Genomic DNA, 16,874 nt, shown 5'->3' on the forward strand with positions numbered 1-16,874 from the left:
AAAGACTGAGAAATACCACTACTCCACTAATGGTAAAATGACAGACACCATGAAAACAACAGGGTTCCATTGTCCATCATGTGACAGATACGCCACTGCCTTGCTGTTTGTGGAAATAATCACACAGAAGTGAACCCAAACAGCTGTATCAGAGCCAAGTTTGTAAAGTGGCATTGCCCTCTCCATCTGCATTTTTACATGGGACTGCTAAACTATTGTAAAAGGGTTAACACATCTGATCAGCCCCTTAAATAAACCCAAAGAATTATTACAAAGACATCAGAGACATTCTTGTCTTGAGCCAGAGCAAATGCAAAACGTGGCTTAAAAGCACCATGCATCACTACACTTCTGCAGCGATTTGTAGACAGGCGTCTGCACCTCTCACCAGTGAAACCAGTTCCATTACCAAGACCCTGAAGATTAACTCATTCCCTTTAAAACTGTACTCCATCAGTTTTGCTATACTGTTACATATTTCATTATTACGGTGCAGTGCACAAACCTTGGGTAGCAAAAAGAGCAATGGAACCAGAACAGTGCCCCCATAATTGTGGGGTCCTCTGTATGACAAAGCGGGCATTTTGGAGATACACGACAATGGACCGTCTTATATTAAATTACAATCTCTGCTACATTTGTGGCGCTGGCTAGCTTTACCACCTTTTACCTAGGACTGCAGGTGAATACTACATTTACGCTTTTCTTTCATCTGCGCATCTAAAAAAAACATACGCAGACGTATCTAGCAATGGGTGTTCGTGTCACTGCCTGGAGTGAATGGGTTAACACTTTGCATGACCCAGACACGCAGTTACGCAAGGCTGACAATCCAGTTCCAATACTCCATATATAGAAGAGCTGCTGTGACAGGAATGAAATGAAAGGGGGTGACATGGAGACAGAATATAAATTTATAGACATTCCAGAGCCTGTGAGTCCCCCCCCTGTGTTCCCCTGATCAGTAACATACAGCTGTCCCCGGGCTCACAAGTAAAGCCACAATAGCAGCATGCGAGACGCTCAAGCAGCGCTGCATGCCTGGCACATAGCTAACATGGCAGACACCGGCGGAGGGGAAACTGCTCCACCTGGTGGTACAGCAGAGATATCACACTGTCAGAATATAGTCACATGCTGCTTTTTTCATTTGCGTTTTTTTTACTAGCGTTCACCTGCGCTGCAAAAACTCTAGAATTGACATGTTGTCTTGGTAGGGCTAAAAAAGAAAAAAAAAAAAAAAGCAGAAAAAAGATGCACCATGGTGCATGAGATTTCCGAAATCTCATTATGCTGGTAATATAAAGCGCTGCATATATTATGCACCAGATACGCAGCAAAAATGCCATGTGTGAACATACCTTAAAGTCCAGTGGGGCGTGGGGTGGAGGGTGTATTAATGTTTGTGTGCCACATTTACAAAAGAGCCATTTTGGATACAGGAGGGGTCATATTTGTAAACTGGGACCAAGGGGAGGTGGGAACACCCTCCGTATCAATAAATTTATGGCATATATTTGTTAAAAAAAAACCCTAAATAAATAAAAGCCACTGGCAGATGTATGATCCGTAACTGATTCACCAAACAGCCCTTACCGTCTATCTAGGCAGATCCATTTTAGGTGGAGTCGTGCTTTAATCCGTGTTCTTACCTGGAAGGAAGATTTATGAAAAGCCTCTGGAAACGCCGTCACAATATAACCTACAGACACGGCAAGTTACATAAAAACATCTGTACTGACAGTCACCACTTTACACAATATAATCACACTTAGATGCCAAGACACAGATACCCGGTGGGAGAGGAGGATCCTGATGTGATAAAATATACAATACTTGTAACATTTTCCACATCAACATGGTCAGCACAAAGCGGGGCTGAAACATCGCAGCGACTTTGTATCACATGACCCATGTAAAGTAGCCTATAATAAGCCTATCTACAGAAAAGTAGAGTGATCACTGCCGCCCTCAAATGGCCATAAGTAGTATTACAGTTAGGACACAAGCGAGCTAAAACAAATTGCTGCTACACTTCGGGGTTAACCACGTTCAGTGTCCACTTCTGTGCACATAAGAGAACCCCATAATCTGAATTTTCATAGAAAATCCAGAACCTATTGACTGGTCTTAGTGAAATCTGACTTATTCATAGAAGTAAGAATTACTCACATTGCCTTAAAACAACTGATGGAGAAAAAAAGGAAAAAACAAAACACAATATAAAATAATAATATACTGGGGGTAAGAAGGGGCTGTCTGAGAAGCTCAGTGCAGCATCCTCTAGTGGGCAGAGTTATGTACAGCATACGACAGCAGCTCAGAACGTGTTCCTTATTTTCGAAGCCGCTAAGGTGAGAATTTCTCCTAATTTCAACTGCCAGTTCTTGATGTCCTTGGATTCGCCGCACCACTGCTCTCCGTGCCGCGGCTCGGCATTTTCGCATCGTTTTCTGATATCCTCCTGTTGCTCCTAACATGACAAGAAAAAAAAATATAAATATATATACATTTCTGGAATATAACCACAATTTCTTTCAGCCTGTTTGAGAACTTGATGTTCCCGTGCCGGGTTAGAAAGTTCTCTCTGTGCTTGTTTTTCTATTGCCAAACTGGGCTCACATCTTTGTTGAAAAACAGAGCACAGGGTCCAGCACAGCGATCGAATCCATTCTCTAGATAGCAATGCTTAAAGGGCACCTGTCAGCTTCAACACAAATTGGGGGTAAGAGGTCTGTGGTCAGCCTCATTTACAAATATAGTGAACCCTGCAGCTCCGTCCTACAGTAAAGCTGGTCACAATGATGTGCATGAGCATGTAGGGCAGAGTAGCTCAGATTGCACCTAGTATGCAACCACATAGGTCTGCAAAGGCGCTGTATACACAGAGCAAGAGGACGGCAGTAAAGAAAGCATATGAGTCTCTATACAGCCCCCTAGAGACACCCTCTGCTTTATGCATTCAAAGAGATATCCGGTCTTCTGATAAAACGCTGCAGACACTCTATATCGTAGCAGAGCTCTGAATCACTACAGCGTGAGCATTGCACACTGTCAGGATTCTTTAGTACTGCTGGTGAGATCGGACTATCACAGGACCACAAGCATGTAATTTGTATACGTCTGAAACAAAAATTCATGGAGAAAATAGGACAATTGACATGAGTGTATCCAAAAATATAACAGAAAAATTACCCATTTAAAAAAACAAAATGTGCAAAACTATACAAACTATACATTCGTGTGCACTTCTGCATCTCTTGGCAGTAGAAACACTCCTTAAAACAGCGTTTTTGGTGTAGATTTTTCCCCACTCATTAAATCTGGAAGTCACAAATAAGCAACGTGTGCATGACACTTCAGGAATCTCATTCACTTTTCTGGCATCAGGAAACCACTCAGGTTTTGTGACAAATCTGAACAGGAAAAGAAGTGACAAATCTGCAACGTGTGCACAGGCTCTAAGACCAATACTTCGTTGCCCCTACCTCAGCCACAGAGATTGGAAGCCTAAAATGTCATAATGGTACTCCTGGTCAACATAGGTTAAGCCCCATTATTCCCTAATAAGGCACCTAAAGGCTATAAAAGACAGCAGCAATTCATAAACTCTTAGCCTATTGATAATGCTATGGGAATAACAATTATATGCATAAAGCATACAGCATATAAAAAAAGTTCCTGCATAGTATAAAAAGGAGCACATTTACACATCCATCTTACCGCCTCAACACGTGTTCCCTGTGAGATTTCAGGTTTATCAGGAGGTAAGTCTTCAATCATATATAGGACGGTGCGGAGGGACAGGGCAACTAAGCCTTAGGCTATGTGCACACATATTGTGGTCCACTGCGTTTTTTTCCGCAGCGGATTGGATAAATCTGCAGGGCAAAAACGCAGCGTTTTTGCTGCAGATTTATTGTGGATTTACCGCGGTTTTTCTGTGGATTTCACTGCAGTTTTACAACTGCGGTTTTCTATAGGAGCAGCTGCGGAATCCGCAGAAAGTAGTGACATGCTGCGGAATGTAAACCGCTGCGTTTCTGCGCGTTTTTTTCTGCAGCATGTGTACAGCGTTTTTTGTTTCCCATAGGTTTACACTGTACTGTAAACTCATGGGAAACTGCTGCGGATCCGCAGTGTTTTCCGCATCGTGTGGACATACCCTTAGGATTTTACAGGGATATCGTAGGGACCATCTTTCCTTCATATCCTATTGTTTTTTGAGGGAATTTTCTTGCTTCCCCTCTCTTTATTCGTATAGTTTTGTGATGCTATTTTGGTTGTTACTAATGAGTTTATCTAATAAAGATGTATTCATTTTTTTGTTGCTATATTGAATACGTTCGGCCACATTCCGACTAGCCGTGCTGCCTCAGTCAATTCACTAGTATTGAGCAATGCCAAGCATGTCTAGTTGGCACGTGAAAGCATGTATACCTATGGGGCACATGCTGAAAGGATTCAGAAGTCTGTAGTCATATCAAGTGACTGCAGACTTTTATAAGAAAAGAAAAACAAAAACAGACAACCCCCTTTAAGTGTTACATAACTAAGATATTTTGTTCAAGGCTGGGCTGGCACAGTAGGGACACAGACTCTTGGCTGGATGTACTAGGCCCACATACTGTACCTTTATACAACTTCACTTCTAGTGGATGCATATAACTTTTGCTATGATATTTCTACAAAGATATATGAAGTTCTACAGAATTGACAGTGAAAAATATTTTTAGGTACCAATAGGTTCCCTCCAAAATGCAGAGGTGCACAACATGCAGCCCTGAAGCTACATACAGCCTACAATCTGGAATGCCATTGTGGCCCAGGGCATACAAAGAGGAAAGGTATACAGCTCAGAAGCAGGAGGGGCAAAGCCATTTAGAGGTCGCCTATATATCATGAGACTAGGATCACTTGGCCTGTTTGACCCAAGAAAGTGGTGTTTGACTAATGCTAGGTTCACATTTATACAGAGCTCTACATCAGTTTCCAGGGGAATCGCCAAAAAACTGAACTCCGACAGAGCCATTCACCTAAGTGAACTTGGCATACTCACACATGACAGGTTAGTCTTATGAATTAATGTGAATAAGAAACCTTAACAAAACACCCACCTCAGTACCATGCTGCAGCTCAAATTTGTAGAAAGTCGCCCAGGCATCACCCAGATCAGAATCAATCTTCACAGTGCGGTGGAACCAGTCCCGAGCCTTAGAAATTTTCCGTTCACTCCAGAACAGTCTGAAAGTAAGAAGATGATACAGAGATGAATAGTAACAAAGAAACACGAGTGATTTTCAGAAGTGCCGGCAAGAGCCGTAGATGTACGAAGAGGAAGGATCCTGAAAAACCACTGCTGCTGTGTGTGACCCCTAAAAGACCGTGCATTTAACAGTTAGGTGGCACTTACTTGGCAACGGCCAGCAGTACATGCGGGTCATGTTCACATTTCTTAAGGGCATCTACACTCTTGGTTTTCCGTTGAGGCCTGGCCTCTAAGAATATTGCTTCTGCCCACAGGATACCTGAGAGAGGACAGAGAACTTCACATTTCAGGGAGAAAAAAAAACATTCTAAAACAAACATAACTTGGATCCTAAGGCAAGAGAGAACCGAGCGCTAAACTATAGGTATATGCTAAACATTTACAGGACAGGTTCTGTGGATGAGTCCCATGCACCATAAAGGGTTTGTACTGAGTGAGCGTAGGACATTGTAAGTATTATCCAAAGTGAGCACAAAGCTGAGCCGCTTCTAAATACAGTTACTGGAGTTAGGGACTATCCTGACTGGGTACACCTTGTCGCAGTCGGATGGCTTTTATGTCTTTTTTTAAAGAAAAAATTTTTTTTTTAACAAGTAGCCTATGTTTATTACATGTGTTACTCTTTACTTACTATAGGGTTTCCATGATTTATTTTATAAATACAGTACAGATCCTGAGTTACATGCACTATTGTACTCCAGAGCTGCACTCACTATTCTGCTGGTGTAGTCACTGTGTACATACATTATATTACTTATCCTGTAGTGATCCCGAGTTACATCCTGTATTATACTCCAGAGCTGCACTCACTATTCTGCTGGTGGAATCACTGCGTATATACATTACATTACTTACCCTATACCCACCCGGAGTTACATTCTGTATTATATACTCCAGAGCTGCACTCACTATTCTGCTGGTTGAGTCACTGTGTACATACATTACATTACTTATCCTGTACTAATCGTGAGCTACATCATGTATTATACATCAGAGCTGCACTCACTATTCTGCTGGTGGAGTCACTGTGCACATACATTACTTATCCTGTACTGATCCAGAGTTACATCCTGTATTATACAACAGAGCTGCACTCACTAGCCTGCTGGTGGAGTCACTGTGTGCATACATTACATTACTTATCCTGTACTAATCGTGAGCTACATCATGTATTATACATCAGAGCTGCACTCACTATTCTGCTGGTGGAGTCACTGTGCACATACATTACATTACTTATCCTGTACTGATCCAGAGTTACATCCTGTATTATGCAACAGAGCTGCGCTCACTAGTCTGCTGGCGGAGTCCCTGTGTACATACATTACATTACTTATCCTGCACTGATCCTGAGTTACATCCTGTATTATACTCCAGAGCTGCACTCACTATTCTGCTGGCGGAGTCCCTGTGTACATACATTACATTACTTATCCTGTACTGATCCTGAGTTACATCCTGTATTATACCCCAGAGCTGCACTCACTATTTTGCTGGTGGAGTCCCTGTGTACATACATTACATTACTTATCCTGTACTGATCCTGAGTTACATCCTGTGTTATACTCCAGAGCTGCACTCACTATTCTGCTGGTGGAGTCACTGTGTACATACATTACATTACTTATCCTGTACTGATCCTGAGTTACATCCTGTATTATACCCCAGAGCTGCGCACTCACTATTCTGCTGGTGGAGTCCCTGTGTACATACATTACATTACTTATCCTGTACTGATCCTGAGTTACATCCTGTATTATACAACAGAGCTGCGCTCACTAGTCTGCTGGTGGAGTCACTGTGTGCATACATTACATTACTTATCCTGCACTGATCCTGAGTTACATCCTGTATTATACCCCAGAGCTGCACTCACTAGTCTGCTGGTGCAGTCACTGTGTACATACATTACATTACTTATCCTGTACTGATCCTGAGTTACATCCTGTATTATACTCCAGAGCTGCACTCACTATTCGGCTGGTGGAATCACTGCGTATATACATTACAATACTTACCCTATACCCACCCGGAGTTACATCCTATATTATATACTCCAGAGCTGCACTCACTATTCTGCTGGTGGAGTCACTGTGTACATACATTACATTACTTATCCTGTACTGATCCTGAGTTACATTCTGTATTATACTCCAGAGCTGCACTCACTATTCTGCTGGTGGAATCACTGCGTATATACATTTTTTATTTTTATTTTTTAACTCAAATAAATTTTTATTAAGAACAACATTACAATTGACATGTTACATTCTTGCTTTCAGTACAAAGCTTTCCCCCCGAACGAACCCCGCAATCCCAACTTATCCCGCCCCCCCCCCCCCCTCAATAAGACAGCCCACCTTGTTTAATAGCTCCACACTCAAATCTATAGGATGACTATCCCCTCAGTTAGGACCATAGGCCACGTGTTATGTTTTCACCAATTCAGGTTCTTGATTCACCCGGTCTCTATAACAAACCTACCCCATGGCAAGCCACTGCGACCACAGCTTATCGAACATTTCAATTTTCCCTCTTTTCTGATAAAACCCCCTTTCCAGTTTCAGGCCCTGCTTCACATATTGGAGGAATTCTCTTCTTGAAGGCGGCTCATCCTTAATCCAATTTCGCGCTATTACCTTCCGGGCCATATACAGCAATCTGGCAATAGCTGTCTTCAGGTTGTTATCCACTCCAATCTCGTCCACGCACCCCAACAAGCACACCATCGGGTCCCTTGGCACCGTGCATCTGTATGCTCCTTCCACACGACTCAAAACTACCAACCAAAAAGCAGCCAGTCTCAGACACGTCCACATCATATGAAATATATCTGCATCTGTAGATTTACACCTCGGGCACTCAGAATCGTCACGCAAGCCTGCCTTATATAACACCTTCGGAGATTTGTAAACTCTGTGTATTACATAAAGCTGTGACAGCCTATACGGCTCGCTCAGAGACAGCCGTGGAACCTACTCCAGCACCGACTCCCAAGTTTCATTCTCCATTGGGCCCAGATCCCTCTCCCACTTAGCTCTCGCCAGTAATGGAAACTTTAACAGGAAAGTGTGCAGCAAGTCTTTATAAAGAGTGGAAATAACCCCCCCAATAGTCCCTTCACCACACACATACTCTAACACTATATCCCTTTGAATTTTGATGCCTCCGTCCCTATTCTGAGCTCCAAATGCGTGTCTCAACCGCAAATATTGATATTCCCCCGCAGGCCCGAGATCAAATTCCACCTGCAATTGGGAAAAGGATTTCAACTCTCCCTGCTCAATTATCTGATAGACATATTGAATCCCCTTGGCCTGCCATTCTGGTAGTACCCCAATTGCCACAAACTCCTTTAAATTATTATTATGCCACAGCGGGGAGAATCTGGTCAGACCCGTAATCCCACGTATATGTTTTAGTCTACCCAGAGCTTACATATCAATAACATAGTCGGATACAATTTCCCCAAAGCCCCCAGGGAGCCATCCTCCAGACATTGTACTGCTGGCCTTCTTTTTGTCACCTTTTCCATTAATTGCTGTACCGCCCCGGACGACCATTCATGCGCCCAGCCCTTTAAGTGCTGACTTTGTGCTGCAAGAAAATATACTTCAGGGTAAGGCAATGCCAAGGCCCCATCTTCCTTGGGTCACTGAAGTGTCTCTAGTCTGATACGTGGATGTTGTCTCCCCCATACCAAATTCCTGAACAGGGGAGTTAATCTGCTGAAATTTCCCGCGCGGTATCCAAACTGGCGCATTATGAAGAACATACAGAATCTTCGGCATCAAAATCATTTTGATAAGATTCACCCTGCCCACCACAGATAAGTGCAGCTTAACCCAAGCATCCACTTTTGCCTTAAGAACACCTAAGATCGGAGTCAGATTCCTATGTATGTAATGCGTAACCGGCATAGATACCCATATCCCAAGATATTTAACCCCTTCACCCCCGGGGCTTTTTCCGTTTTTCCGTTTTTCGCTACCCTCCTTCCCAGAGCCATAACTTTTTTATTTTTCCGTCAATTTGGCCGTGTGAGGGCTTATTTTTTGCGGGACGAGTTGTACTTTTGAACGACATCATTGGTTTTAGCATGTCGTGTACTAGAAAACGGGAAAAAAATTCCAAGTGCAGTGAAATTGCAAAAAAAGTGCAATCCCACACTTGTTTTTTGCTTGGCTTTTTTGCTAGGTTCACTAAATGCTAAAACTGACCTGCCATTATGATTCTCCAGGTCACTACGAGTTCATAGACACCTAACATGACTAGGTTATTTTTCACCTAAGTGGTGAAAAAAAATTCCAAACTTTGCAAAAAACAAAACAAAACAAAATTGCGCCATTTTCCGATACTCGTAGCGTCTCCATTTTTCGTGATCTGGGGTCAGGTGAGGGCTTATTTTTTGCGTGCCGAGCTGGCGTTTTTAATGATAGCATTTTGGTGTAGATACGTTCTTTTGATCGCCCGTTATTGCATTTTAATGCAATGTCATGGCGACCAAAAAAACGTAAATCTGGCGTTTCGAATTTTTTTCTCATTACGCCATTTAGCGATCAGGTTAATGCTTTTTTTTTATTGATAGATCGGGCGATTCTGAACGCGGCGATACCAAATATGTGTAGGTTGGGGTTTTTTTTTATTGATTTATTTTGATTGGGGCGAAAGGGGGGTGATTTAAACTTTTATATTTTTTTTTTTTTTTTCACATTTTTAAAAACTTTTTTTTTTTACTTTTGCCATGCTTCTATAGCCTCCATGGGAGGCTAGAAGCAGGCACAGCCCGATCGGCTCTGCTATGCAGCAGTGATCATAAGATCGCTGCTACACAGCAGATTTGCAGGTGTGCTGTGAGCGCCGACCACAGGGGGGCGCTCACAGCCACCGGCAATCAGTAACCATAGAGGTCTCAAGGACCTCTATGGTTACCTTCCTGACTCATCGCCGACCCCCGATCATGTGACGGGGGTCGGCGATGCGCTCATATCCGGCCGCACGGCCGGATGCGGTAGTTAAATGCCGCTGTCTGCGTTTGACAGCGGCATTTAACTAGTTAATAGCGGCGGGTGATCGCGATTTCACCCGCCGCTATTGCGCGCACATGTCAGCTGTAAAAAACAGCTGACATGTCGCGACTTTGATGTGCGCTCACCGCCGGAGCGCACATCAAAGCGGGGGTCCCGACATGTGACGTACTATACCGTCACATGTCGGGAAGGGGTTAAATTGACTTACCACCTTCAGTCGCCCATCCTCCAGCAGCTCACTCCCCTCCTCCCCTACGTCATCCACTTTAAACAAAATAGACTTAAGACCCCGTCTCACTTAGCGATGCTAAAGCGATCCCGACAACGATACGACCTGTCAGGGATCGTTGCTGCGTCGCTATGTGGTCGCTGGTGAGATGTCAAACAGTGAGATCTTCCAACGATCGCTGCTGCGATCTCACTGTTTGACATCTCACCAGCGACCTGTAGCGACCTGTACAACGATGTCACATGGGAGCTATTATGACGATTCAGTGTCTGAGTCGTCAACGAGGTCGTTGGTAAGGTGTCAAACACAGCGATGTGTGCTACCCAGCGGGACCTCAACGATCAAAAAAAGGTCCAGGCCATTCCAACACGACCAGCGATCTCACAGCAGGGGCCTGGTCGCTGCTACGTGTCACACATAGCGAGATCGCTACTGAGGTCGCTGTTGCGTCACAAAACTTGTGACTCAGCAGCGATCTTCTCGCTTAGTGAGACAGGGGCTTTACTCCAGTTTATCGTCAGTCCTGACAGTGAGCCAAATCTTTCAATAATCCCAATAGCCCCCCCCCCCCCCAAGGAAGCAACCAGGTCAGCTAGAAACAGTAGAATATTGTCCGCATACAACGCCACCCTCTCTTCAATCATCCCATATTTAAACCCAGACACCTCGTCAGACTGTCGAAGTTTAGCAGCCAATGGCTCCACGGCCAGAGCAAACAAAAGAGGAGAGCGGACACCCCTGCCTCGTCCCTCTAGCTAATTGTATAGTCGTGATAACTCCCCATTCACCCGGACTCTGGCCATCGGCTGCGAATACAGCAGTCGAATCCAGGACACAAACCGCAGGCCAAACCCCATATATTGCAACACCTGCCAGAGATATCCCCATTCCACACTGTCGAACGCCTTATGGGCGTCTAAAGATGCAATAACTCTCTGGCCACAGTTATCAGACCTAAGCTGCAGATTCATAAATAGCCTCCGTAGGTTGACCGCCGTGGATCTATCAGGCATAAAGCCAGATTGGTCTGGGTGCATCAGGCCGGAGATTACACTCGTCAACCTCATCGCCAACACCTTGGCCAGAATCTTGACATCTATAGTGAGCAAGGAGATTGGCCGATATGACTCAGGTTGGCCCAAGTCTTTCCCCTCCTTAGGAATCACCGCTATTATGGCCTCTCTCATGGATGTAGGCAGACACTCCCTAGTCTTAGCCTCCTCTAGGACCGCCTTTAATCTGGGAATTAGCACCTCCCCCATATGTTTATAGATATCAGCAGGAAACCCATCTACTCCAGGCGCCTTCCCATTAGCCATAGACTGTAATGCCCGACCCAGTTCCTCCTACGTGATAGGAGGCTCCAAGCCCTCTCTATCTGCATCACAACCTCGGGAGCTCCAGTCCCTCAAGGAACGCCACTGTGTCTCCCACCGTCCCATCCACCCGAGAGGAATATAGGTCCTCGTAAAAATCCTCAAAAACCTCCAAAATCTCTGGAGTCTCAGAGACACTCGTAACACTGCCGGAGACCAGAGAATGGACAAACAAAGTACTTCTCTGTGCAGAAGCCACCAGCGACAGCATGTGACCTACAGTTTCACCCTCCTGATAATAAGCCAGCTTCATGAATTCCCGCTTCCTTTCAGCTTTACCCAGCAAAATTTCTTCCAGATGACTTTGAGCTGCCTTTAATCTCTTCCTAGCTTCCGGAGTACCCAGTGTCACCATCTCATCCTCCGCTGCCCTCAACCCATCAATCGCTGCCTTCTCTGCCTCTCTCGACTTCCGCTTACATCTACTAATATCTCTAAACAGCAGCCCTCTCAAGTACGCCTTCATGGCTTCCCATACAGTAAGAGCATCTACACTCCCATCATTCAACTCAAAAAATTCCAACTCCCGTTTTATCTTATCTAGATCTATACTGTGCAGCCAGTTAGGGTGAAACTTACACTCTCTCCTGTTAACGGCCCCTGTCCCCATCGGCCGACACTCCACCTCAATTGGACTATGGTTCGAGAGGGCCCTGGGCAAATATCTCACATCCCCTACCATCGTGTCCAACAGACGGTTGCCCAGTGCCAAATCACTTCTGGATAGAGTACCATGAGCCGGTGAATAACATGAACACCCCCTTTCCCCAACATGCCTAACTCTCCATAGATCAGTCATACCCACTTCACGAATATACACTGTGTTCCAAATTATTATGCAAATTGGATTTAAGTGTCTTAAAGATTTAAGTGTTTTGTTTTTAAAATAAACTCGTGGATGGCATTGTGTCTCAGGGCTCAATGAATCACTGAAATCTATCTTAAACACATGTGATAATTAGTTTTCCAGGTGATTCTAATTAAAGGAAAACTACTCAAAAATGATGTTCCACATTATTATGCAGGTCACAGGTTTCAAGCAATATGGGAAATATAAAGATCTCTCTGCTGCTGAAAAGCGTTAAATAGTGCAATGCCTTGGACAAGGTATGAAAAAATTAGATATTTCATGAAAACTTAAGAGTGATCATCATACTCTGATGAGATTTGTGACTGAAACAGAGCACAGACAGAGTTCATGCAAATAAAGGCATAATGAGGAAGTTTTCTGGCAGACAAATTCAATGGATTAAGAGAGCAGCTGCCAAAATACCATTACAAAGCAGCAAACAGTTATTTGAAGCTGCTGGTGCATCTGGAGTCCCTCGAACCTCAAGGTGTAGGATCCTTCAAAGGCTTGCTGTGGTGCATAAACCTACTATTCGGCCACTCCTAAACAGTGTTCACAAGCAGAAACGGTTGCAGTGGGCCCAGACACACATGAAGACTAATTTTCAAACAGTCTTGTTTACTGATGAATGTCGAGCAACTCTGGACGGTCCAGATGGATGGAGTAGTGGATGGTTGGTGGATGGCCACCATGTCCCAACAAGGCTGCGACGTCAGCGAGGAGGTGGAGGAGTCATGTTTTGGGCTGGAATCATGGGGAACCAGCCGGTAGGGCCCTTTAAGGTTCCTGAAGGTGTGAAAATGACCTCAGCAAAGTAAATAGAGTTTCTGACTAACAACTTTCTTCCATGGTCTAAAAAGCAGAAACGTGCCTTCAGGAGCAAAATCATCTTCATGCATGACAATGAACACCTCTGAGTAATTGGCTGCTACGGGCATAAAAGGAGATAAACTCATGGTGTGGCCACCATCTTCCCCTGACCTCAACCCTATAGAGAACCTTTGGGGTATCATCAAACAAAAGATCTATGAGGGTGGGAGGCAGTTCACATCAAAACAGCAGCTCTGGGAGGCTATTCTGACTTCATGCAAAGAAATACAAGCAGAAACTCTCCATAAACTCACAAGTTCAATGGATGCAAGAATTGTGAAGGTGATATCAATGAAGGGCTCCTATGTTAACATGTAACTTGGCCTGTTAGGATGTTTTGGAGTTAAATAGCTTTTTTGTTCAGTGAATGTGACCCCCTAATGCTGCAAATTCCACAAATGAGCATTTTCAGTTCTTTAAAACATATCAAATGTTTAGAAATACTACTGTGCCTAATAATTTGGAACAGTGCATTTTGAGTTTTTATTCATTTTGGAGATTATACTGTTATCATTGGGAGGTTTCTTCAATAAAATTCGATGTATACTCTAACGGGTGATGACTTTTATTAGACTGACTGTCATTTGCACTGACCATTTAGGAAAATCCGAGAAAAATGTCATTTGCATAATAATTTGGAACATAGTGTAAGTCCCAAACGTAGTAATGTGTCCCACTGTCCTATTCTGGGAGTTTTTATTTTTATCCCAAAAGTCATCACATATATTATTAAGATCCCCAATAATTAGAAATGGTATCGGGCCCCAGCTTTCCACCCTCTCCAGCACCTCTCTAATTTTCTTACTTGAGTATGGAGGCGGAATATACATCGCCGCTATACACATTATTATTATTTTTCATTGCACCACCACATACTGACCATCCACATCCTCCTGTACCATCACCTCTTCATACTGCACTCCCACAGGTACCAACACCGACACACCCCTAGAGTACGTAGAGAAGGTAGAATGGTATGCCCTCTGTATCAAGCGCCTGTTCAATACATCCACCTTTTCCCGCACTAAATGTGTCTCCAGCAGGCATATCATTGAGACCCTCTGTTCTCGAACATACTGCAGACTTGCCGGCCGCTGAGTTTTATCCGCTAGGCCTCTTACATTCCAACTCAATATTTTAATGCGGTCCCCCATCATACGGCTCATCATCCTTCATAGTATCCACTTTTCCAAGTATGAGCTGTCTAATCCCTCCCACCCCCCCCTACCAACTTCCAACTTGCCCCCCTAACCCACCCAATACAAAACATTCTTCCTCTCATCAAGAGTGGGGCTCCACCGCCCATTGCGAACACTCTCCCTTACTTAACCCTCTCCATGCGCCTCCCGCTGCAGTAACAATCCGAATTTCCCACAGTTTTTGTTTTTTCAAACATTCCAACTTAAATAAACATGTAGAGAAATTACCAAACCAATTTGCAGTACCCGGCATAACCCACCTCCCCCATACTTATTAATCGTTACTATCCCCTCCGGTCAATCACTCAATATGGCACAGCCGAGCCCTCAACCGCTGCTCAACCCTTTAACCAATGTGCCATTAAACACAAATCCTTCCTCCAGCAACAGAGAAACAACTCCCTTCCGGATCTCACCGAGATGTCAATCGCCCTTTCCTTTAAGTTTTTTCGCATTAGTATCAATCCACTGGGTAGAGTCCTCTGGTGTCAGGAAAAAGTGGGTCTTATCAAAAGCCACCAGTCTCAACTTTGCGGGGAACAACATAGAGTTTTGCACTCCTAGTTCCCTCAGTCGTCTCTTAACCCCAGTGAATTTCATCCGTTCTTTCTGAACTGCAGCAGAATAATCCGGGTAGATGGCAATCTTTTGACCTCCAGCCGTTAGACTCTCCATTTCTCTAGCCTTTCTGAGGATAATGTCTCTGTCCCTGTAGTTCAGTATTTTGGCAAGCATGGTACGGGAATTCGCTACTGGGGCAGGGGGCTGCGGCGGGACCCTATGAGGTCTTTCAACAGCAAATACTTTTGTCAGCACTGTGCCCCCAATTTTCTCTAGCAGTCAGCTTTCAACAAACTCTGTGGGGTTTCTCCCCTCAGTCTTTTCAGGCAGCCCCACTATACGTATATTATTCCTTCTGGATCTATTTTCCAGATCCTCATTCTTGGCAGCGAGCTCTGATATTGCTTGGGCAAACTTTTTCTCAGCTTTTTGCAGTTTAATTATGTGGTCTTCTGCCGTGCTCACCCTATCCTCCACCGCTCCCATACGTCTGTCCATCTATTGCAGGGCTGCATTAATCTGTGCTGTGTCCCCTTTTACCTCCTGCATCTGCAGGGCTAGGGAATTCAAGGATTGCTGGCACGAGGATATCAGCACAACAACGTCTCTGTGGGTCGGCTCCTCTTTCTGCATTAAGCCTTCAGGCTCCCCTCCTGCCCCCGCCATGCTGCCTCTCTCCTTCCCCCTCTGTACCTCATGCTTTGCAGCCAGGACTGTATCCTCCTCCTCCTTATCAGCTCCAGCTACGGTTCCTTGCTCTGCCTCTTCCGCAGCTTCCACTCTGGCATACTGTTGAAGCTTCGCCGCCACCTCCATACGCCGTTGACATGCAGCGTTCTCCCTGTCAGCTTCTTCTCTGACCTCGGCGCCATCTTGGCTGGCTCCTGCATCACCAGCACCTGCATCCTTCTGCCTCCGTCTGGTCATTGCCTGACGGAGCAATGACCAGGATATTTGTGCACAGGATATTTGTCCCTTTAGCAGCGGGAGCACTTTTCCCTGTGTCCACTCACATGGCCAGCTAGGACACCCCCCCCCCACTGCGTATATACATTACAATACTTACCCTATACCCACCCGGAGTTACATCCTGTATTATATACTCCAGAGCTGCACTCACTATTCTGCTGGTGGAGTCACTGTGTACATACATTACATTACTAAGGCTGGTTTCACACTTGCGTTTTGATCTGCAGCGTTTTTACAGAAAAAAAAAAGCATGCGTTTTTTTTTCCTATGTTTAACATTAAAAACACATGCGTTTTTTTTTTTTTACATACTGTATTATTATACTCCAGAGCTGCACTTACTATTCTGCTGGTGGAGTCACTCTGTACATATGCTAACTGTTTATACTCACACATGCATCACTGGAGCTCAGCTACACTTTTAGGCTGTGTGCCCATCTTGCATTTTTTTTTTAAGCGTTTCCGCCGCAGTTGCTGTGCCCATGCTGTGGATTTTCCCGCCACGGAATCGCGTAGTGGTAA

The 16,874-nt window shown here is 44.5% G+C and overlaps 1 protein-coding gene across 1 annotated transcript in view; it reads right to left on the reverse strand.

The window, feature by feature from the left end:
- Nucleotides 1-1,718: 1,718 nt before the first annotated feature.
- Nucleotides 1,719-16,874, reverse strand: part of PRPF6 (pre-mRNA processing factor 6) — a 32,492-nt gene continuing 17,336 nt past the window's right edge. Inside the window, exons 19-21 of the mRNA XM_077252965.1 lie at nt 5,414-5,528; nt 5,118-5,244; nt 1,719-2,473 (exon numbers count right to left, since the gene is read on the reverse strand). Of these exons, the coding sequence (XP_077109080.1) occupies nt 2,321-2,473; nt 5,118-5,244; nt 5,414-5,528 (395 nt within the window). The 3' untranslated portion in view covers nt 1,719-2,320. The remainder of the gene's footprint in view (nt 2,474-5,117; nt 5,245-5,413; nt 5,529-16,874) is intronic.

This window comes from Ranitomeya variabilis, chromosome 4 (genome assembly GCF_051348905.1).
Source record: "Ranitomeya variabilis isolate aRanVar5 chromosome 4, aRanVar5.hap1, whole genome shotgun sequence".
Taxonomy (NCBI): domain Eukaryota; kingdom Metazoa; phylum Chordata; class Amphibia; order Anura; family Dendrobatidae; genus Ranitomeya; species Ranitomeya variabilis.